Here is a 22,064-nt window from a genome sequence, read left to right on the forward strand (position 1 = left end):
CTCAAGAGCAGTAAGGATAGCCATGGGAGCATGTCCATTCTGTTTATGTCTGGTTCTATTGGCTCTTTATGGGAATGACATGTAGAGGATTTTTATTTGTTTTGTTTTTTGGAAGGGATGTCCAGAGGAAGGGCTTATAATTTATTACATCATTGACCCTATTTAGATAGCAACCCTGCTTAAAGATTATGGTCTGCTATTATCCCCTCTCACAGATTGCCCTGGGTTTGGGGTCATGTCACTGCCAGAATTAAGGCTGGTGACTCTGCTCCAGAAGGAGAGGGAACTTCTGAACCACAAGACTACCTAAAAGTGGTTGCAGAATTTTGTGTGTGATGGATGTGAGGTAGGTACACAGTGTTAATCTGTGATGTATTTGTGTGCGTCATCTTCAGTGACCTGGTTTGCCACATCCTTCCCTATATATGTTGGCAAGACAATGATTGACAACTCTACCCAGGGGATATAGAACATAGCTGGGTGTCATTTAGTCACTGGAACAAATTGACTTGGAAACAGTACATTAGGATATTGTTATGTTTTTGTTTTCTTAGTTTCTTTCTTTCCTTTTTTCCCCCCTTTGGTGCTGGTTTGAGGGGTCAGAGTGTGGAACCCACACCCTTGTGCATGTTAAGGAAGTACCCTACTACTGAGTGTATCCCAAGAATATCAGTTCTGAAGCCTTAAGCCAGGACTTGACCTGACCTGACCCTCAGGATCACAATAGTGATACTTACGGGATCGGTGTGGAGCCAACCCATCTGTCATGCATGGGAATCTGCATTACAGGCTTCCTCTGGATGCCCTAGAGTCTACCTGAGAGGGGATGAATGACCCTGATCTGCCCGGACCTCCTACCACATGGACCTCCTACTTCACCAGCTGCTATATTTGTAGAAAAGCAGTCTTGTAGCCTTCATGAGGGTAAGGGCCATCTTGTTCTTTCTGGTGTATCATTCTATAATCAGTGCTTCATTCAACCTCATTATTTGCAAGTTATTATGAGTTTAGATGTTTGTGATGATCTGCTTTAAAAGAAAATCAGACTTTCTGGTTTTCATGGTTTTCTGGGTGTTCATGGTTTGCATGCTGAAGCATTCTGTGAGATGGGCTCTGGGCAGGGAATACCTGGTCAGTGGTGATGGAAGATGGTGATAGTCATTCTCTTTAATTGTTTCTTTTTTTTCTTTTGTTTGTTGGCCTTTTGTCCTCCCACCCCTATTGTATATATTGTCTTCCTTACCTTTTAGTATTGGTTTTAGGTAGAGTAGACATCTTGAGATTGATTTGTAAACACTTGAGCCTATGGCATTGCCCCTCTGCTGTTTGGGTTCTTCTTTAGGATTCAGGTGTCAACAGCCTACAGACTAGGCAGGACAAGGAAGACGGTACTCCTGAGTAACCTTGAGAAGATTCATAAAGACCTTCAGGAGCAGTGGGAACCTGTGGGCAGAAGGCACAGTAAATGCTGGGGTTTGAGGAAGGTCTGTGTATGCTAGCACCTGTAGGTCATGGGAAGCCATAGAGACTCTAAGAGTCTGAGCAGTGAGAGCAAAATAGGTACTGCTCTGGTTTAAGTGTGCTAATGCTAGTATTATGCATAGGCAGTATTCCTGTTTGTTCTTTCCTTTTTTACTCTTCTGCTTTTTGCTGTGAATGCCATAGCATGGAGCCCTTCATCAGATACCAGCTTCTTAGACTTAGGGATGGAGAACTGAATGAGCCGATTATAAATTTCCCACCCAGGTATTATTATATTACATCAGCAGGAAATGGGTCAAGATGGATGTTGGAGACTTGAATCCAAGAGTGATTTGGGCAAGCTTGTCTTTGAGAAGGCTTTCTTTGGCCAAAGGCCAAGGTTGGGCCAGGGTTAGCAAGGTGCTGAAAGATAAACTACCCTAGATAACTGTCTAGTGAGGTGGCAGGTAGTGTTGTCAGGCCTTTCCACAGGTTCTGTGTGCTAGAGTCTTCTCCAGAAGCCACAGCCTTTTAGTTGCTGCCTCCTTGAAAGATGTAAAGGATGGTCCCTGGCACCTGCTCTGCTGTTCCTCTCATTTTCAGAACACAGGCTGCTCCCACATTTAATGCCTCCCCTCTGTCTTTAAAGACAAAAACATTTCCAATTAGAGAGGAATGTGCCTTTGAAGGGACAGCCTGCCTGCCTGGTGACCTGCAGCTGTTGGAACAGGTGGCCAATAAAGGACTGGTGCCCTGTGTCTTTTTGGAGTGCCAGCCTCCTCTTCTATCCACACAGTCTTTCCCTATACAAAATGACAAAGACTGACAGAGCCCTGACAAGGCCTGGGCACCTCCCTCACCTGGTATTTGTGACACAACAAACAAGGACAATACCAGGTACTGCACTGACCTCTCAGATTTTAAGAGTCCACTTGGTGGTTTCTGACTCCTGTGTAGAGCCATAGGCCAGACAAAGTCCTGGAGGGGTATATACTATGCTATGTGATTGAAGCTATACTTCTGTGGCAGTGGGGCCTAGGTTTTCCCAACTGCATCAGGTGGGTTCCTGATGGGCTGGAGCAGTGATCAGTCCTCAGTGGAGTCATCTGCATTGGAATCCTCTGCACTCTTTTCTAGAGATGCCTTTTATCCTTCCATAGAAGTTCCCTTTCATTTTCCTCAGATAGACAGTTTCTCTGTATTTTTTTCTCTGTTTCTAGATTTCAGGTTTTTCTTTTAGGAGGGGGGGAAACTGGCCTAAACCCTATGGATTTTCAGGTTTTTGCTTTTGCTTTTTGTTTGTTTGTTTTATTAGAGTACCTCAATAAGGTCTCTGTAGGGGGTTCCTTGCCTAGTATATAACATGGATCGGCAAGATTGGAACCTAACACTCAGAGAGCAGAAACACCCAGCAAGTTCAGAGCAGTTATGCTCCATCTAGCCAGCCTTGTCAGAACTGCTGCCTCCCTCTTGTGTAGGGCTCCCTGTCTCTTCCCTGTGGACTGAGCTGGGCTATATTTTGCAGCTGAGGTTTTTATACCACCAGGCAGGGAGGGGCAGCTTGGCAGGGCTGGCCATCGCTCTTTCCTGGCTCCCTGTGCTCAGGGCCTGTACAGCTTGGTGACATGCCAAGGGTGTGTGATAGACAGGATGTCACAGTCTTCCTGCTATGAATGAACTTGGTTTTGGAACCTATAAGCTCCTGGGAATAGTGAGCAGTCTACTTGGTGGGTATAGGCCCTACCTGTGATTACAGATGAGCCTAGAACTGGTTCTATGCCTCTCTGGTACAGGGCATGCCTTAGCCATAAACACAAGTCTTCCTTCCTCCCTAGACCTCCTTCCCATTTGCCATATGTGATAGCCTGTGAGTGTTGGATGTCTGAAAAAAGTAATGCTGAGGCCCTTTAACACCTCTGCCCTTCTGTTTTACAGGAGCTGGGCCAGGCAGGGTAACTGTGTAGGCTCCAACAGCCCCTTTAATTGTTCAGTTTCTGGTGGGACAGGATCTTGGAATGGAAGGATTTGGGTGGCATGGTGGTGCATTTCTTTGCCTTCTAAATTTGTCCTGGAATTCTTGCCTTTCTTCTTTTTCACACTTGATTGTACCAGGCAGCACTTTCTTTCCAGTCTTAACTTGCTGCTCCTTCCTTGCAATCAGTGCCTAATCTTTACTTTAGAAGGGTGTTTGGCCTGCTGTGTGGCCCCTGTGAGTCCTCTGCTTGCTGCCTTGGAGGAGGGGCTCTTGCTAACTTCTTGTAGCTGAGTTGTCTGAGTTTGCGCAGTATGAGGGGGTTCCACTTGGCTTCTTCTTGTAGCTGGGGTACCCTGGTACTCTGCCTACAACTTTCTACAGTTTACATTGGCCTGTCCTATCCACGTTGACAGCTGTGGAAGGGAGGCTCCTCCTGAGAGGAAAGGATGTTTCTGTTTTCTGTCCTTGTTTTCTCAGTTCATCATGTGAAGAGATAGATACTGAGTTCAAATATCACTGGCTGGCTTGTGGGAGCAGTGGTGGGTTTAGGGGTAGAGCTCACAGCAGCTTTGTCTCTGCAACCCTGAGAAGGAGTGGGATATCTCATCTTGAGTACAAGTGGACTGAACCAAGCACAAGAGTCTTAGTGACGGGCTATGGAGTCCTGACACAGGAGCATCAGCACATGGGTGTAAACATGGTTGCCTCCATTCCCTGTGTACTTATTGTACTCTTGGAGGTGGTCAAGGATAAAAGCTCCAGTGCTGGCTGCTAGTACAGGAAACGACGTGGGACAGCCTTGAAGTATAAGGACTGGGTCAGACTCCCACAGCAAGGGAGAGCCTGCCTCAACTACCAACCTCTACCTTAGTTTCCTCTCCTGGGTGCATGACGCTGGTAAGTAAGCTAGTTCTAAAGTCCATATGTCTCCAGCCTTCATGGCAGCTCCTTGTCTGGGACTGCTGGGATGTTAGTGAAAAGTTGAAGCTTTTCTTAAGTTGCTTTTGTGCCAATTCCTTCCTTTCTTTCCTTTCCTTCCTTCCTTCCTTCTTTCCTTCTTTCCTTCTTTCCTTCTTTCCTTCTTTCCTTCTTTCCTTCTTTCCTTCCTTCCTTCCTTCTTTCCTTCCTTCCTTCCTTCCTTCCTTCCTTCCTTCCTTCCTTCCTTCCTTCCTTCCTTCCTTCCTTCCAATGGGATTTAACTGATTTTTAAGATTTATTTATTTTATTCTATGTATATCACTGTGCACAATGTATACGCCTAGTGCCCATGGAGGTCAGAAGAGGGCATTGAATATTCCCAGAACTGGAGTTTTAGGTGGCTGTGAGCAACTATGTGAGTCTTAGGAATTGAACTCAGATTCTCTGTAAGAACAAGTGCTCTTAACTGCTGAACCATTGCTTTAGCCTTGTGCTAGTTTTTGTGCTGCCTGGTACATAGAGGTTTCTCAAGGAGTGGCTTTTTCCTCCTTTCCTGGAGTTTCAGCCTGTAGTTTGGTATAGTTGTCAGAAAGCAACTGCTTTGTGACCTTGTCTGACTCCTGCACAGGGTTTCCATTTCTACCTAGTCTAGTCTGAAATTACTCTGGAATTGGCAGCAAGGTTTGGGTCCAGCCCAGAAACCTCCATGTAAAGGATACCTCCTAGCAGGTGTGGAAGCCCAATGGTCAGAAGGGAGTCTGTAGCTACTGCTTAGTCATCTTGGCTACCTCTACCTTTCCATTTACTCAGGCTACTCATTCCCCTGAAGGGAGCTGATAAGATGAGCCTCTGAGTGGGAAAATCTGCCATCCAGAGTCTCTTGGTGTAGCCACATAGGGTGAATGAGGCACTTGAATGCAGGAGGCCTTCATGGAGAAGGATGAAGGGTCTTTGGGAGCCTTCTTTCTCCAGGTGGAAAGGTACAGCCCAGCATCATAGTTTTGAACCCTGTGGCACACCAGGAAAAGAATATGAACTGTCTAGAAGTAAGCAAAACAAAGATTGTCTCCTGGTCACTCTTTGCCTGAGGTTCCTGGGCTCTGGAGAAGGGATTGCCAGGAGTCTGGGACAGAGGAATCTTCACTCCAGGAGCTCTTGCTCTCTGGAAGTGAACAAGTAGTGCTCCTTCTGCTCAACCTTGGCTTTTTGGTCACACTGCCTGGGATCCTGCAGACTCTCTATAACTCCGGGAGGAGCAGGGAGCTGCTGAGCCAGTAGGACTAAGCCTAGGGTAATAGGATACTGCAGTTGGTCACTCTAAATTTTGGTCAGGGAGTCTTTTCCACAGGCGTGCAGCTTGTGAGGAATTCCTATAGCCCTAGAAGAGGTATGTTCCCAATAGACTGGGACCTGGCATGCCTCTGCTTTTTGTAGTGTGACTAAGGTTGCATGGCTGGTAGGAGCATTATTTGTTTAACCTAGAGCAGTTAACTAGACTGTCTAATATATGCCTGGGGGACACACTTACTTGGCTTGGGGACAGTAGGCCACTGAGATGACAACTTTGTTTTGGGATCTATGTTCCTGGCTAGAGTGGATCTGTGGGCCCTGTAGCTTCTCAGGAATTTGCCTCAAGTGTGCAAGCTAAAGGCAGATGTGTACATGAGGGAATTGAACTCAGGACCTCTGGAAGAGCAGTCAGTGGTCTTACCCACTGAGATATGGTATTTATTAGTTAGGGCTTTTATGCTTTGATAAAATACTGTAACCAAAAACAACTTAGGGAGGAAAGAGGTTTTTTTCATCTTGCAACTTTTGGTCTATCATCCAGGGAATTCAGGGCAGGAAATCAAGGTATGAACCTGGAGTCAGAAACTGATGCAGAGGCTATTGAGGAGTGCGCCTTATAGTTTGCTCCTTATAGTTTGCTCTGCCTGCTTTCTTATACCATCTTTGACCTAGGTTGGTACCACCCACAGTGGGCTGTGTCCTCTCATATCAATTATCAATCAAGAAAATGTCCTACAAACTTGCCTATAGGCCAATCCTATAGAGGCATTTCCTGGATTAAGATGACCTCTTCCCAGATGACTCTAGTTTGTGCCAGATCGACATAAAACTAGCCAGAATACTGTGTGATTGTCTGCCTTTGTAACATATACATATCTTGTTCAGTCTTTAGCTCTTCTTGAAAACAGGATTGTCTTTAAATCATTGAATTATAGGACTTCTGTACTTGGTGCAGATAAAAGTATTTTGTTGGGTATATGCAAGTTATGGTTACCTACTTTGTTCATTTTTTTTAATTTAATGATTTATATATGTTTTGCTTGTGTGTATGTGTATGTACCATGTGTGTGCCCGGTATGCAGGTGTTGCCTGTAGAGGGTATCAGATGCTTTAGAACTGATTTTCAGATGTTTGTGAGCTGCCACACAAATTCTGGGAATAAAACCCAGGTCCTTAGGAAGAGCAACCAGTGCTCTTAACCACTGAGCCATCTTTCCATCCCCAAGTATGTTCATTTTTTAGTAGCATTAAAAAAAAGTTTGGGTAAGTTTAAATGTTGGCGACATCCTTTTTTCTCTAAATTTAGTGCTGTTTATATTCTAAAAAACTTTACCTGCTCTGGGCTTGGCAGAGGTACTGCTAAGCTTTGGTTGTGTTTAGTTCTCTGATGCATCTAAGTGTGAGATGGGGCTTACCACTGTTTCTTACCGACATTCCTTTACCCACTGAGTGATTTCATACCTTTTTCATTCATACCTTTGTTTTGATGTAGTTTTCATTTCTCTAGGTCACATGCCCAGGAGAGAAGTGGTTGAGTCATATGGTAATTGTATGTTTAACTTTTTAGAATACCTTCAAACTGTTTGCCAGACTAGCTGGCCATTTTAGATTCCCTCCAATCATGATTAAGGCATCTACTTATTCCATGTTTTTGTTAGCACTTTATTTTAGCCATTCTGATAGGTACTGTTGTGGTCTGAATATGGTTTGTGTATGCTCCCCCCATCCCTGCCCTGAGCCTATATACTGACTTTAATTTTCAGTATGAGACTGATTCCTGTCATGATGTCAGCTTCAATGGGTGATTAGGATTAGAAAAATCTTTCATATGATACCTTGGAATTTAGTCATCAAAAAGGCAGTTGATAATAAGCTGGAGAAGTGGCTCAGTGGTTATGAGCACTGATTAATCTTCCAGAAGACTGGAAGTTTGATTCTCAGCACCTATATGGCAGCTCACAAATATCTGTAACTCTAGTTCCAGGGAATCCTGTACTGACTTCTGGCTTCCATGCGTACCAGACACACATGTATAGATATGCATGCAGACAAACACCCATACATATAAAGTAATAAAATAAAAGGGAAATTTGAGGGGTTTGTTGTTGTGATTGTTTGTTTGTTTGTTTGGTTGGTTAGTTTTAGTTTTGACAGTTGCCAGATGGGGGGTCCTGAACTCAGAATTGTAAGCTAGCTTCAGGTTATTCTTAATAGTAAGACAGAATAAAGTGATGCAGGTATGGAGTGGCTAAAAGCTATCCTGGATGCCATGGCACTGTCTCCAGAGCACATTGGGCAAGTGCTTCTTCCCACACCAGGTACCTCAGTGCTCGGACAAACTGCTAGCCCAGATTTCTTGCTCCACCCCCATTAGCACATACCACAACCAGCGAACCTTGTGAGAAACATAACTTGAATAATGCCACTGTTCTGAATAAATCTTTTGATGGTTTTGTCCTCATTCCTCCCTGGACTTTGGGCCTTGTACCATTTGGCCAGCCTCTGTGTTTCCACCATTACAGAGTACTGATTCACCTTTTTAGCTCTCACCTTTTAACATTTTTACTTTATTTTTTTATTGGTTATTTTATTTATTTAGATTTCAAGTGTCATCCCCCTTCCCAGTCTCCCCTTTGCAACTCCCCAACCCATCTCCCCTCCCCTTTGCCTCTGTGAGAGTACTCCTCCACCCACCCACCCACTCGCTCCCACCTCACCACTCTAGTATCTCTCTACACTGGGGCATCAAGACTCCATAGGACCAAGGGCCTCCCCTCCTATTGATGCCAGATAAGGCAGTCCTCTGCTACATATGTAGTTGGAGCCATGGGTCCCTCCCTCGGTTGGTGGTTTAGTCCCTGGGAGCTCTGGGGAGTCCAGTTGGTTGATATTGTTCTTCCTATGGGGTTGCAGTCTCCTTAAGATCTTTCAGTCTTTCCCTAACTCTTCCACTGGGGTCCCTAGGCTCAGCCCGTTGGTAGGCTCAGCCCATTGGTAGTTTCAGCCCGTTGGTTGGCAGTGAGTATCTGCATTTGTATACACTATTGTGCTGTATACACCAAGAAGCATTTGCTGACAGGAGCCTGGTATAGCTGTGTGTGTGTGTGTGTGTGTAAGTGTGTTGAGTGTGTGTGTGTGTGAATGTGTGTGTTGAGTGTGTGTGTGTTTGGGATGGATCCCTAGGTGGGGGTAGTCTCTGGATAGTCTTTTCTTCAGTCTCTGTTCCATTTTTTGTCCTTGCATTTCCTTCAGACAGGAGTAATTCTGGGTAAAAAATTTTGAAATGGATGGGTGGCCTCATCCTTCAACTGAGGGCCTTGCCTATCTGCTGGAGGTGATGATCTCTACAGGATCTGTCTTTTGTTGGGTTTTTCAGCTAATGTCATCCCTGTTGGGTCCTGGAAACCTCTCCCTTCCCTGGCGTCTGGGACTTTCTAGTGACTACCTAAAGTTCCCCACCTCCCACTGCTACATATTTCTTTTCATTTCCCTGGCCCTCTGTATTTCTCTACTGTCTTTTCCAATACATGATCCTGCCTCCTCCGCCCCCTCCTCTTTCCCTCCTAGGTCCCCATCTTTTTCCTCCTGTGATTATTTTGTTCCCCCTTCTAAGTAGGATTGAAACATTCACACTTTGGTCTTCCTTCTTCATAGGCTTCATATGGTCTGTGAGTTGAATCGTGGGTATTCTGAGCTTTTGGGTTAATATCCACTTATCAGTGAGTACATACCATGTGTGTTCTTTTGTGTCTGGGTTATCTCACACAGGATGATATTTTCTAGTTCCATCCATCATGAAATTTGCAGGCTCTTGTCTTCTATCTGCTCTTTATCCAGCTGGTTGGCTTACCCTACCTTCTCACGTCACTAGAGTCTCATTTCAGTGTGACAGTTTGACTTACATGTTTGTGTGTTGTTCATTTGGGTACTGTTTTTAACTTCTAGAATTGACACATACCTTGTTATGGGGTTTAGTTACTCATTTTACTTTACTTAGTTATGGGGTTTTGTTGTCCTCTCAGGATCTGTTTGCACTGACTGAAAGAACTCCTGGTTATAGTTTGCATTTTTCTGTTTTTTGTTTGCTTTTTCACACATCTAGCACTTTTTTTTATATACTACTACCAGGAAGTATATTATTTAAAGGTTCAGCTTCTTGTAACCAGACCACTCTCCAGGAGGTAGGGCCACATTTTTCAGCACTCACCTACTTACTCGTAGCCTTTTTCTTCCTGAGAGGAGAGAGTTCTGTACAGTGGAGACATAGCAGACAGCCTAGCAAGAGTGCTAGGGCTCCTGGCTCAGAGTCAAGTTCTGTGAGGACCCTTTGTGGGAGCTTAAGAGAAGACCATCTTCCTTTTTTATCCCATAGCCTTTGTCTAACTTTGGGGAAAACATAAAAAACACCCAAGCCTGATTCATACCTGCTGTCTCTGAGGAGAAGTTCTACAGTATCCATCTTTTGATTGGCATGAGAATGGGCACTTGACTCCCACCCAAACCATAGTGGAGCTTGGGAGCAGTACCTCCCTATCAGTCCATGTTGACTATTCTGACACTGCAGTGGAACCCAGGATGAGATGGGGTGGGACTGACCACAGCCAGGAATCTGATTTCTAAGGCTTGGTGGTCTCCCATAAACAAGGCCTTGGCTACATAATTTGGGTGTCCATGAGGTGTTCCAGGTATTCCTGCTGCCTATGGCTCATAGTGGCAGTGATCCTGACAGACAGACCTGAGGAACAGCACTGTCCAGAACAAAATTTGCATCCTCCGGTTCTTCCAAAGCCTGTTGACCCTTTCAAAAAGCTTGTCTGACACCCACCTGCAGAGTCGGAGCAGCTAGTGCTTACTCTGCAGGGGCCCCAATGGCCTGCTGATCCCTGTCCTGAGTATGCTTGTTAAAGAAGCTCTGCCTGCCTGTTGTTTCCCCGGCTTCCCACATCAAGGCTGTGTTCAGCCTAGTGTAGGTGGCAAGGGAGGGCCTCCAGGTGTTACTTGGATCTCTTTGACGGGCCTTTCCTGCTGCTAGGTCCACCCTATCTCCTCCCTTCTGGCCTTGCTGATTCCACCCTGCCCTGCCAGCTCTTTACTTTGCAAAAGCAGTTCAGACACTCCCCTATTTCACCAGCCTGGGCGGCCCTTACTGTGTAAAGGGAGCAGCTGTTTGTCTCTGCTGTGGTCCTCATTGGCCTAGAGCAAGGGCGGAGGGCACTTCCGAGGGAGGGAACCCAGAGCTACGTTGCTTGGACCCCACTTTCCCTCACCAGCTCTGCAATCTCCACATCATGGTTAGAGAGCACTGCTGTCTCCCTTCAGAGCGAACTCTGCTCAGCCATCCCCCCAAAACCGGACTTCAGTGTAAAATGGTGCTTCAGGCCATCAGCAAAGTGCTCAGGTAATAGCCTGCCCAAACTTAAACACAGTGTGCCTGGGAGGTGGTTGGCTGTGTCCCTGATTGCCTTCTCAGTAAACCAGCCTGGTGTGCTGGGGGGGTGGGTGTGCCACCTTTGGGGTTGGTGCTGGGGTAATTGGTGCAGCTTGGCCAGTCTAGCAACTGAGCTCATTGCATGCTACCCAGGAGCACAGCACCGGCATTGGACCTTTGCTACATAAGCTCCTTGATTGTCAGGAGTCCTCCTCTGTTCCCTCTGCAAACTGCTGGACAGTTGAGTAGCCTTTATCACCAGCAAGTTTGTCTGGCTTGTGTTTTTTTGGCCAATAGCTGTCTGTCTTTGGCATGAACCTTGGCTACCCAAGGCAAGAATGTCCTGGAGCCTGTCCTTGAGTGTCCAGAGAAGTGACATGTTATATCCCAGGTGCTTGATATATGATAGCTGCTGGAATGTGGCCAGGAAAAGCTTTTCAGACTCTTCTGATCTGCAGTGGTTTTCTTTCTCCAAGTCTGGGGTGTGTGTGGAATGTAAGTGGATGAGTGGGGGTGTGTGTGAATGACTTGCTGGTGGAGTGGCAGTTTCAAGTCAGTTTGGGGTTGTACTCCCCAGCCAGGAGGGAAAAGGCACTGCCTTTTGGATTCCAGTCAGTTTTCCCTTCCATGTAGGAATCTTGTGTTTGTCTCTTAACAAAATGGGTCACTGTCATCCATCTTTGCTTTTCCCTGTCCTGTCCTGTTATGACCTCCCTCCTCCCTCCCTTTCATCCTTCCTTTATTTTTGGGACACACTCTTACTGTATAGCCTTGGCTATCCTGGAACTCACTATGTAGACTAGGCTGGCTTTAAACTCATGGAGATCTGTCTGCCTTTGTCTACTGAGTGTTAGGATTAAAGATGTGTGTCACAGTGCCCAGCAGAACCATTATTATTTAAAATGAAAGTAAATAGCATTTGCTTTTCCAGTGTCTCCTTTAACTGTGAACTCCCAAAGCATAGAACTCTTGGTGAGGCTTTGACACTAATCCAGCCTGTGAGAGCCCTTTGCAATTGGCTGGAGAGTTCTGGAACATGTTTCTGTACACCTACCTATCCCTGGTCACCTCTGACCCTACCTGCTCCTCTAGGCCATTGCCACCTCATCATTACCTGAGCATCTAGACAGGGAGCATCCTCAGGGGATGCAAGCAGGAACCCAGAACTGTGTCAATTTTAATGTGAAGGCATAAAGTTTTAGAATGTCTGCAAGGTGGTGGCATCATCTGCCCTAATTTGGAATGTGATTGATGGCAGTAGTAGAGGACCACACACATGTTAACATTTATATTTCTGCATATGTGTGGTTAACAGATACCAACATCAGCTCCAGGGAGGCTAAGGAATGGCACTCATCTGCCAGTGACTCCTGGCTACTTATACTGAGGGAGGTCCCATTGGGAGACACCTTAGCCTGGCCTTCAAGAGGATCACACTGAGTTCAGTGAGGATAAACAGGTACTGTCTAAGCATGCCTCAGCCCTAATGTGCCTATCTCTTCACTGCCTTGTTCTCCAGGTGGGTGAATCCTTTACTGGGTCAGGGACATTAGTGAAAGTGTACCTTACCTGGGGGTACTAACTTTTCTGGAAAGAGGCACAGATATTCTTGAGAGAGCGACCCTCTTCACTGCTTCTGACCAATCCAACCTGTGTATGGTAGTGCTGAAGGATAAGATAGGACTGGGAGGGTCTTCCTATCTTGGCCCCTGAAGCCAGGCATTGGCCAGTGGAGTTAGTGAGGACTTGGTCCAGGAGTTAGAACTGAACTTTCTGGGCACCACAGAGACCTAAGTCCTGATAATTGCTGCAGAAGAGATGGTAATCAGGAATGACTATGCTCACAGTCCAGCAGTGAGGGGCCCAGCTATTGAGGGGTTAGGGAGAGCCTGGGAGTATTTGGTTGGGCAATGCTAGCTTGTACCCTGTTGTCAAAGGGGCTCCTACTGTGATAGGAAAAGAGGTCATTATGCTTAGAGGTAGTGCTTTGAGTAGGCTGCAGCATGGATACTTGCCCTGACCAGGAACATAGGAGTCCCCAGTAGAATAACTCATAGCACATTTCTCTTAGCTTTTAGCTGTGTTCTACCTAAATAGTAGTGTTTCACAGACCTGGCCTGAGAGGGCTTGTATCTTTAAGATCCTCATGCCCCAACCTGCTTGCCATACTCCCTGATCATTAATATTCATCCCTTGAGTGTTATTCCCTGGCCCCTTAGTATTAGCATCTCCTTCCTTAATGTTAATCCCAGGCCTCTAGATGTTAACTTCTGGTCCCTCATTGCTAAATTTCCACCCTCTCTAGCCCCTCACTATTAACCTAGCTGGGGCTGTTCCGGTAGCAGGGTGGGAAGCAAACACATTCTATTTCTGTAGAGGCCTAAGATAGTCATACTCAGTTCCTTACTACTTTGGAGGGATGTACTTTGTCTCAAGACTCTTGGATGCCTTCCCTACCACCCTCAGACCTTAGTGTTCTTAAGTCCTTTATCTTTATGACTTGCCGTGTATGCTTCCCCCAAGTCTGAGCATTTCTCTCCTAGAATACTTTGCTTTGTGAGCATCTGTGTTGGATCAGAGGCTGGGAAAGTTAAGGTGGAGCTTCAAATGGGGCTTTGTGGGGAGGATGCAGGCTAAGCCTCACTGCAGGGCAAGAGCAGATGGGAACATAGCATCTTACCATCCTGGTCCCAGAAAGATGCTGCTAGTCTGCTTCCCACCAACAATATCAGAGCCAACCCAGCCTCATGTTTGACATCACATTGCCATAGAGATTCTTTTTATTAACTCTGTACATTTCTTTTGCTCTTCATTGGTTAGACTTTCAATAAGGATTGGCTCACACCTGGTGCTGGGGATGCCAAAGGGTTCAGTGTCAGGATGTGGCCAGCTAGAATAGAAGATGTGACATTTCATAGTTGGGATCTTAGAGGACTAGGGGGAGTTTGCCATAGGGGCAGGGTGGGCAGAGCACTGTGGCAGCAGAGACATTGAAGAAGAGAGAAGGAATCTAAGGCCAGGTGGATGTGTGGGAGGCAAGAAGAAGGTGATTCTGGTAGAGTGTGGTTACCTCTAAAGCAGGTATTTTACTTAAATAAAATGTTAGCCTCACCCTCATGGTTGAGAGCTTTGTTTTTTGTTTGTTTGTTTGTTTTGTTTTGTTTTATTTTGGGGGGTGTTTTCCCAGGAGCTCATAGCGGTTTTGTGGGTATACTGACATGTGGCACCTACTCCCTGGTCTCTATAGTACAGTCTCTGTGCTGCTCACTCAAGGCTTTGTCTGCATAGTCCTCTCTCCATATGGGTCATAGCGGTGAGTGGTATAAAGGAAGCTGAGAGAGCCTGTGACCTCAGGCAAGTGTGCAGGTATGGCCAGCCACTGATGCCACGATCTTTTCAGCTTGCCTTGGAACCTGGGAGATATTTGTTTGCCCAACTTACCATGTGAATACAGAGATACTGGCAAAGGAGCTAAAACTGGTGCTCTAGATGATTCTGTTGCCCTGGCCAAGCACCCCTCAGGGAAAGAAATTGGAGTGAGGCTTTTGATGTCCTTCAAGAGGCCTTTCTACTACCAACTACCATATTCTTCTCAAGCAGAATGTGAGCCCTGTGTTACCTCTTGTTCCTCTTGCTGGAGTGAGGGCTCTGTGACTAGGACTGAGAAACTTAGGTTGGCAGGAGAGTGTCCCAAAGTGTACTATGTTCCAGGGTCCAAGTTGGCCCCTTGTAATGGGGGGCAGCTACATACATAGGGATATGACTAAAACAGGAAAGGCTTGGGGCTTCATGTGTACATGCTGATATCTAGCATGACATCTACTTGCTGCCTTTTGACTTTGCCCTAAGCCCCTGTTATAGGTTTATTATAGAGGGAAGCAGGCCTTCTAGCTTCTGCCCAGAAGAACTATCTCCTCCCTTGTAACTATGAGTGGGAGTAAGGGTAAGATGCTGCTCATAGGATACCCTCCCTGAATGGGTCCTCAATTGTACTCAGGAGCCATGGTGATGGCTGGTTCCTACTATCCACCTTCCTAGTTGCCCTGTCTTCCTTTAGCTTACAGGTAAACACCCCAAGCCATAGAACATGGAAAAGGCTTGACAGCTTGACTCTTACCAGCCCCCTGCTCTATAGTCTTGGTTTCTAGGATAGGATACACAGAAGACAGAAGGTAGTTGATAGTCTCAAAGAAACCCTACCCTTTGAAGACACTACAGGCCTGAGCCAGCATTAGAGAGGCGGGTCTCTTCTTTCTGACTGAATAGTAGTGGAACTTAGCACACATCACTAGTGGAATATGAGGATTCAGAGAAGTGCAGAGGACAGGACAGTAGATGTGCGCCAAAATCATTGGCAGAGCCCCCCCCCCCCCGGGGGGGGCTGTCTTTTTGTCCTGAGAACATCTACATCCACAACTACACAACAGAGAGGCTAAAGCCTACACGGCTGGGCTCATGCCAGGCAGCCTTAAAGTGCTCTCTTTCTATATGATATATCCACACCTGTGCTTCAGCCTAACAGATCCCATGCTGTTTCCCTTAGAGCCTGTGCTGTGCCAGTAGCCTAAAAGCTGGATTGTACCCTACCCTGTCCTCTGCCTGGTTTTGGCTGCTTTTGGCCCTGCCCTGGAAGCCAAGCACACATCGCCTTTTAAGGCTAAGCTCTGCCATGAGAAGCCGAAAGGAAAACATTTCCCTGGCATTCAGGGAACATTCTTCTATCCTCTTTCTCTTAAATAAACCATCAGCAACCTTTTAAAGCACAAGAAAGGAAAAAATAGGTCACAGTTAGAAAGACCTTTCACCCTGCCCCCATGTAGCCTCTCAGGACTGTGGAACACAGGACTCAGAAACAAGCCAGGCTGCCTCCTGATGCCATGCATGGTAGCTGGCCTAATTGCCTATGTTCTCAGGACAAAAAGACAGGTATATAGCTGGCACTCTGGCCTGCATTTTGCTTCATCTGGTCAGGCAGGGCTAACCTGGAGAGGGCACAGTGAGAATCTGAGTCAAAGGCTACCTCCTGCACTACCACTTCCATCCTGCTGATTGCAAGGATTTCAAGACCCTAGAAGTCATTCCTTTAATACACTGTTCTTCCCTAGCTGCTTCTCGCCCCTGTGGAACAGGATGGGTACAAGACTGCTTCTGGGACAGAGGACCCTTCTGCTGGGTCTGCTCCTCTCCTCACTCTCCTGGTCTGAGGTAGGCTCTGGATAGCTGTTGCTCCTTGCAATTACTTTACTAGAGGCCAAACTGTTTATTTCCTTGGACCTCCAACTGTTCGGCTCTTCCCACAGAATGCCATATTAAGAGTTTCTGATCAAAAAACATCCTTTTCTGGTCACAAGGCTTTATGCCACCATCAATTGGTTGCTTATATTTCAGAAGTCAGAAAGTCTACTACTGAAGAATTAATTTGATTATGTGAGGACAAGACTCAGCTTTGCTATAGGAATATTCATCGTGCTTCTCAGACTTCTCACCCAGTACTCTCATCCTGAAGCCTGACCTGTGGGTGCCAGCTGTTCAGAGATTGGTAGAGAGGCTCCTTTGTTTCTAGCATTGTGTGGTCAATGCCTAGAAGGGCCTGCTATCCAGTGTGCTGGTCTAACATGGCCAGCCAGGAGCATCTGTAGACTACTTTACCTGACTACCTCACAGAGCTCACCAGGGAGACTTCAGGTTAACAAGTCCTTCTAACCACTCATAATCTGAGCTACATGACAGACTTCAGCAGAATCATTGTTCTGGTGGGCTAGCACCCCATAGATAACTCAGGCTAAGTAATCACTTGCAGTCGGGCACTGAGTAGGCCTCCTCTCATAAGGGTCCCACCCCATCTCAGTGCCTACCTAGAAACTTGTTCACCAAGAGCCAAAGGCGCAGGGCTACCACCAGTGTTTGAAGAGTACCTGGACTGGAAGAATTGAGCATGTGAGAGATTGTGGATCTCTATTCAAGTGAAAACAATACATTTTAAAGACATATATTCATTGTTTAAAATAGACTTTATAAGCTCACTTTCTGTTAACAGAGCGATATAATTTTATTTAAAAAACGTTTCAAAACAAGGTGAAATTTAACAGAGTCTTGTGCAGTCTGGAATGTGAGGAGGCTGGGTTCTCTTATTGCCTCTGCTTTTACATGGGAACTAGTAGAGGGAGTCTCGGTGCTGAGGCAGAGCTTTAACTCTAGGGTTTTCTCTTGCATTCACTCCACAAATGGTAACAAGGTGCGAGTGTTATACCATGGCCGGGTGCTCGTACACCCCAGCCAAAGTATGCTGCCTGTGGTAGAGGACATTAGCAAGACATAAAGGAGGAGCTAGCTCTATTGGGGAGGATAGTCTGTTCTTGGGGTGCCCTCTGTAAGTTTGGCAACCTGGTACTTCCCATGGGTGGTCCTTCCTCTGACGCTTTGATGGTAGCTGTGTACCTTTCTGAACTGGCCTGCCTGGAAGGAAGTGTGGCCTGTAGGGTCCCTGCTCAGGAATGTCCTGTGTAAGTGTTACAGCTCTGAGGGGAAGGTATCCCCATTATAAATGCTAGGCTTCAGAGGGTAAAGGTTTCTCCAGTGCAAGTGTTGCAGCTCTGAAGGGAAAGGTATCCTGGGAGTTGGGAGCCAAGTCCTCACACAAGAGGTTTATTGGGAAAGACACAGGAAGTGGGGTGCATCTGTTCAGATGAGAAGCAGCAGAAAACAGCAGGAGGCAGGCTTTATATAAGGTAGTGGTGGTTCTTAACCTGTAGGTTGCAGCCACAGGGGTTACATATCAGATATTTATTTACATTATAGTTTATAACAGCAAAATTATAGTTATGAAGTAATAGTTATGAAGTAGCAATGAAGTTATTTTATGGTTGGGGGTTACCATAAGATGAGAACTGTATTAAAGGGTTACAGCATTAGGAGGGCTGAGAACCATGGATACAGAGTTTTTTGGAGGTGGAACTCTCCAGGGTAGAGATTTCCAGTGTAGGAATTGGTGAGATTTCATATCCTGTATTTAGGGTGAGCTCAGGGATTGGTAGAATTTTAAGCCCGGAGCTTGGCCACCTGTGTCTCTAGGGGCTGGGTCAGGCTGGTATGGCCATTAAAGTGTTCTGTGAACAGAGCCTGTCAGTTGGTGATTCTCAGAGGTGGGTCCTGGCCACTTGAGCCCCTTTGGGGGTTTACAGTCTCCTTTTTTGTTTACTATTGCTAAACAATCAGAGGTCAAGAAAGGGGCAATGCAATCATTAGACTACTTCCTGTTGAATGGGGTCATTGAAGGTTTTAGGGCAAGTTTGATCTTCAGTGTCAGGGTATAAATCAGGAGTTGCAGGCCTCTTGGCTTCTTAGTTAGGAACCAGTAATCCTGTAATAGCAACTGATTAAAAGTCTGGTTAGAAATCTTTTGGATCTGTTGTTGATAAAATCTAGCTAAGAAATTTATAAAGCAGGGTGTGACAATAGTCTTAAGAAAAGGAGGTGGGGCAAGAATGGTATTTGATTCCATTCTGGACTGTCAGCGATCCACTGGCCAGAGGCCTGGAGCAGTTTCTTATGGTTTAGAGACCTGTCTGGAGTTATTGGATCTTATTTTTTACTATACCCAACTGTTTGACATAAAAGCAACATTCCTCCCTGGGGAAAAGACAAAGACCACCTATTAGTAAGTCTGATCCTCCCTGATCTTGTAGCATTACTATGGCCAGTATTTCTATTTGTCCTGGAGAGTGAGAATGATCTGAGCCACCTGTTGGAGCTCCAGTGTAGGAATTGGTGAGATTTGGATGAACTTAGAGGAAAACTGTTGGCAAATAGTTAGAGAAGTAGTCAGTTCCACCACTCAGTGGTTATGCCCAGGACTGCAAGAAAGAGTAGAACCTGAATCACTCCTGTGATGGGAACTGGCAAGGGCTCTTGACTGTGTACCATCCCTAGTTTCGGAAAAAAGGAACACCAGTGCACAAGTCTCAGACCAGCCAGTGGATAGGAAGCAGAAAACTTGAGTGCTGCAGAAAATTGAGGCATTGCGAATGTTTGTACATAGCAGCTGGTAGTATGGAGGGTTAAGATATTTTTGTAGTCTACAGAATCCAGTGTGCCCCAAAGCATGTTTCTGAGGAGTTAAAGGAGTTTGTGATACTAGAGAGAGGGGGGTGGGAGGGAGAGAGGGAGAGAGAGGGTGGGAGAGATAAGGGTGGTAGTGATACTTGGTTTAGAGCAATTAATGAGCAACCAGGTGAGAGAGTTTTAATAAGCCAATGGATGAGGCCACAAATGGTAGTCATAAGTTTGACTCAGGAAGGACACACACTAACGTTCTTCAAAGCAGTCAGGCAGAGCATTATTTAATAGCTGATGGTAGGTAAGATCTAAAACAAGATGATGTGACAGGGAGGTGGGATTAATATCATTTAAAAGTGGGAATATTAGGACCTTTGAGGAGCAGTGGACCACTTCTACCCTAGCCTAAGGGTTGAGAGAGTGGGATATGTACCCTCTGTATTTTGACTGTGCCTGATGGGTAACTGTGATTAATGCTATAGTAAAGTTTACCAATGACCCTGTCTGCCATCTGGGGTGCCATGGTCCTTAATTAGTATATAAAGATCCCCTATTCTACATAAAAGGTGGAACACCTTCCTGGAACATGCGTCATGCCTCTTACAAAGCTAATAAGTCTCTGGCCAACATTGACAGTAATCTCTAGTTTGAGCATAGAGAAAGAAAGCATAGGGGGCCGGTGTTTTAGAAATCTACTTAGGTTTTTTTAGGGATAAGCATCTCTTTTTGGCAACCTGCTGGTAAGCAGTTTCCAGACCCCACCATACTGTTGAGTATTGGTTTCCTGAACCTTTGAAATCTTAGTATAACAATAGCATAGAGTGGAAAAGAAATCTGAAACATTTTTTTTTATTACTTTAACTTACTTTCTTAGACCTTCAGAACCTTAAGCTTTCACATCCTCAGAACTTTATGTACTTTTTTAGGCCCTCAGAACTCAAGCTTTTTTGAAAGAGATGTATGCTTCAGGCATCAGGTGCTGCCCCCTGCTGTCTCACATGTGTTGCAGCACAGGTCCACAGTGTCATCCACCAGATTTCAGGTCATGACCATTTGGATCGACCTATGGTAGCATAGCCACCCAATTGCCCAGAGAAATCTGGCCTTTGGTGGCATCTCTCCTTGCCTGCATTTGACTTAATTAGCTCAGTGTGCAAGAATCCTTCCTCAGAACCCTTTGGTTTGGGCTCAGGTAGGACACCTGATGACCATGCCATTCTTCTTTCTTGGCAGGAAGTCTAAAGCTAAGCCAAACGGCAAGAAACCTGCTGCAGAGGAGAAGAAGGTGTACCTGGAGCCGGAGCACACCAAGTCCAGAATCACTGACTTTGAATTCAAGGAGCTGGTAGTGCTGCCCCGGGAGATCGACCTCAACGAGTGGCTGGCCAGCAACAGTGCGTGCGGGTGGGGAGGCGGGTGCAGCAGCTGCAGGGCAGGGAGCCTCCCCATCTCCAAGTATCCCCAGAGCAGTAGTCAAGGGACAGGCTGAACTCAGGTGAACCCACTCCCTGTCATACCAGGTGGAGCATGGGAGATTACTCACCAGGCCCTTTGCTTCTCTTCCAGCAACAACATTTTTTCACCACATCAACCTGCAGTATAGCACAATCTCAGAATTTTGCACAGGAGAGACGTGTCAAACAATGGCTGTGTGCAACACGTGAGTAGCAGCCTGGTCATAGCACTTACTGGGAGTATGGGTTGGGCTGTGGTTGACCTTCCTGTCTGGGGTACTAGCTGCTCAAACTACATTCTTACCTGGATTCCCTGAACAATCTTAGGCCAGGCAAAGTCTTTCTGTATCTGAGAGGCCAGGTGCTCAGTGTGAATGTCTGCTGGGTGCCATCAGAGGCCATGCTTAAACGGTTCTAAGCCTGGAGAGTGCTCAGTGTCCTAAAGAGCTACAGGACCAAATGAGCAGGTTCATTCTACTGGTAGAGGTACATAATTGACAACTTCTGAACAGGTCTAGTGCTGACAGCTCTCTTCTAATGTATTCATGTATTCATGTATTCATTGCTGTAGTATGCAGATATCTTTAGGGGCTCCAAGGATGCTGACTGCCATTGAGTGGCACATGTTTGCCAGCAGCTCAGAGTTGATGGTCGGACTGACTATGCTGGAGCAGGCAGAAGGCTGGATGTGGCCAAGGAGACAGAAGATCATCATCGGTGATGGCTTCTTGTCTTCAAGATATTATGGGCACATAGAAGCGTGCGCGCGCGCGCGTGTGTGTGTGTGTGTGTGTGTAGTATAGTGTACACTCAAGCAGTCCTCCGTGTAGATGCAGCTCTCCCCAGACAAAAAAGAGTCCATTGTAAGTCCTGATATAGCAGGTGACAGGAGTCTCTCTGCCTCAGCTAGCTAGGTCTGCTCATAAAGCTGTAGTTGCCACAGTTTCTAGCAATGTAGGGAGAACAGAGTGCTGTCTCTGTGACTCCAGGAGGGTCAGGTATCACCTAAGCATTTCCAGAGAAAGTGGGTAGGCTTTTGGGAACAAGCTTGGATGTATGACAGAGGTGTGGCTCCTGAAGGAACCATGACAGACTTTGAGGTGGCATTTGAGAGTGTGCGCACAGTCTAGACAAATGTCAAACAGCATAGTACCCTCCCTGGCTTCTCTCATGTGCTTTTTAGTCCTGACTTTGTTTGGGAGAAGGTTTCTCAAGAGCACAGGAGCTAATGTTGTATAGATCTGCATATGGTGTGTGCTGGAGAGCCAGGACATCTAAGCCTTTGGCTCACTTTGTGGTATCACTTAATAATTCCAACTATAACCCCCTTGCAGGAATCATGTGAGACCAAGGGGAACTCAAAACTAGTTTAAAAGAAAAAGGGGGTTAGTCAGAAATTCACAGAACTTGTTGTGTACCAGACCTAGAGGTTTGCCTAGGTTAGGGAGGGGCTGTACTAGGCTAGGTCTCATTTCTATCCTTG

At 46.1% G+C, this 22,064-nt stretch overlaps 1 protein-coding gene across 5 annotated transcripts in view; it reads left to right on the forward strand.

Moving 5' to 3' along the window:
- Window positions 1-22,064, forward strand: part of Mob2 (MOB kinase activator 2) — a 52,563-nt gene that overhangs the window by 24,213 nt on the left and 6,286 nt on the right. For 2 of the 5 annotated variants that reach the window (XM_052195123.1, XM_052195142.1), the window contains exons 1-3: window positions 10,918-11,042; window positions 20,361-20,521; window positions 20,694-20,787. In XM_052195123.1, the coding sequence (XP_052051083.1) occupies window positions 10,933-11,042; window positions 20,361-20,521; window positions 20,694-20,787 (365 nt within the window). In that variant the 5' untranslated portion in view covers window positions 10,918-10,932. Of the gene's footprint in view, window positions 1-902; window positions 925-10,917; window positions 11,043-20,360; window positions 20,522-20,693; window positions 20,788-22,064 lie in introns of those variants that run through there. The other 3 variants (XM_052195150.1, XM_052195132.1, XM_052195160.1) reach the window with 3 other exon arrangements.

This window comes from Apodemus sylvaticus, chromosome 1, assembly GCF_947179515.1.
Source record: "Apodemus sylvaticus chromosome 1, mApoSyl1.1, whole genome shotgun sequence".
Classification (NCBI taxonomy): domain Eukaryota; kingdom Metazoa; phylum Chordata; class Mammalia; order Rodentia; family Muridae; genus Apodemus; species Apodemus sylvaticus.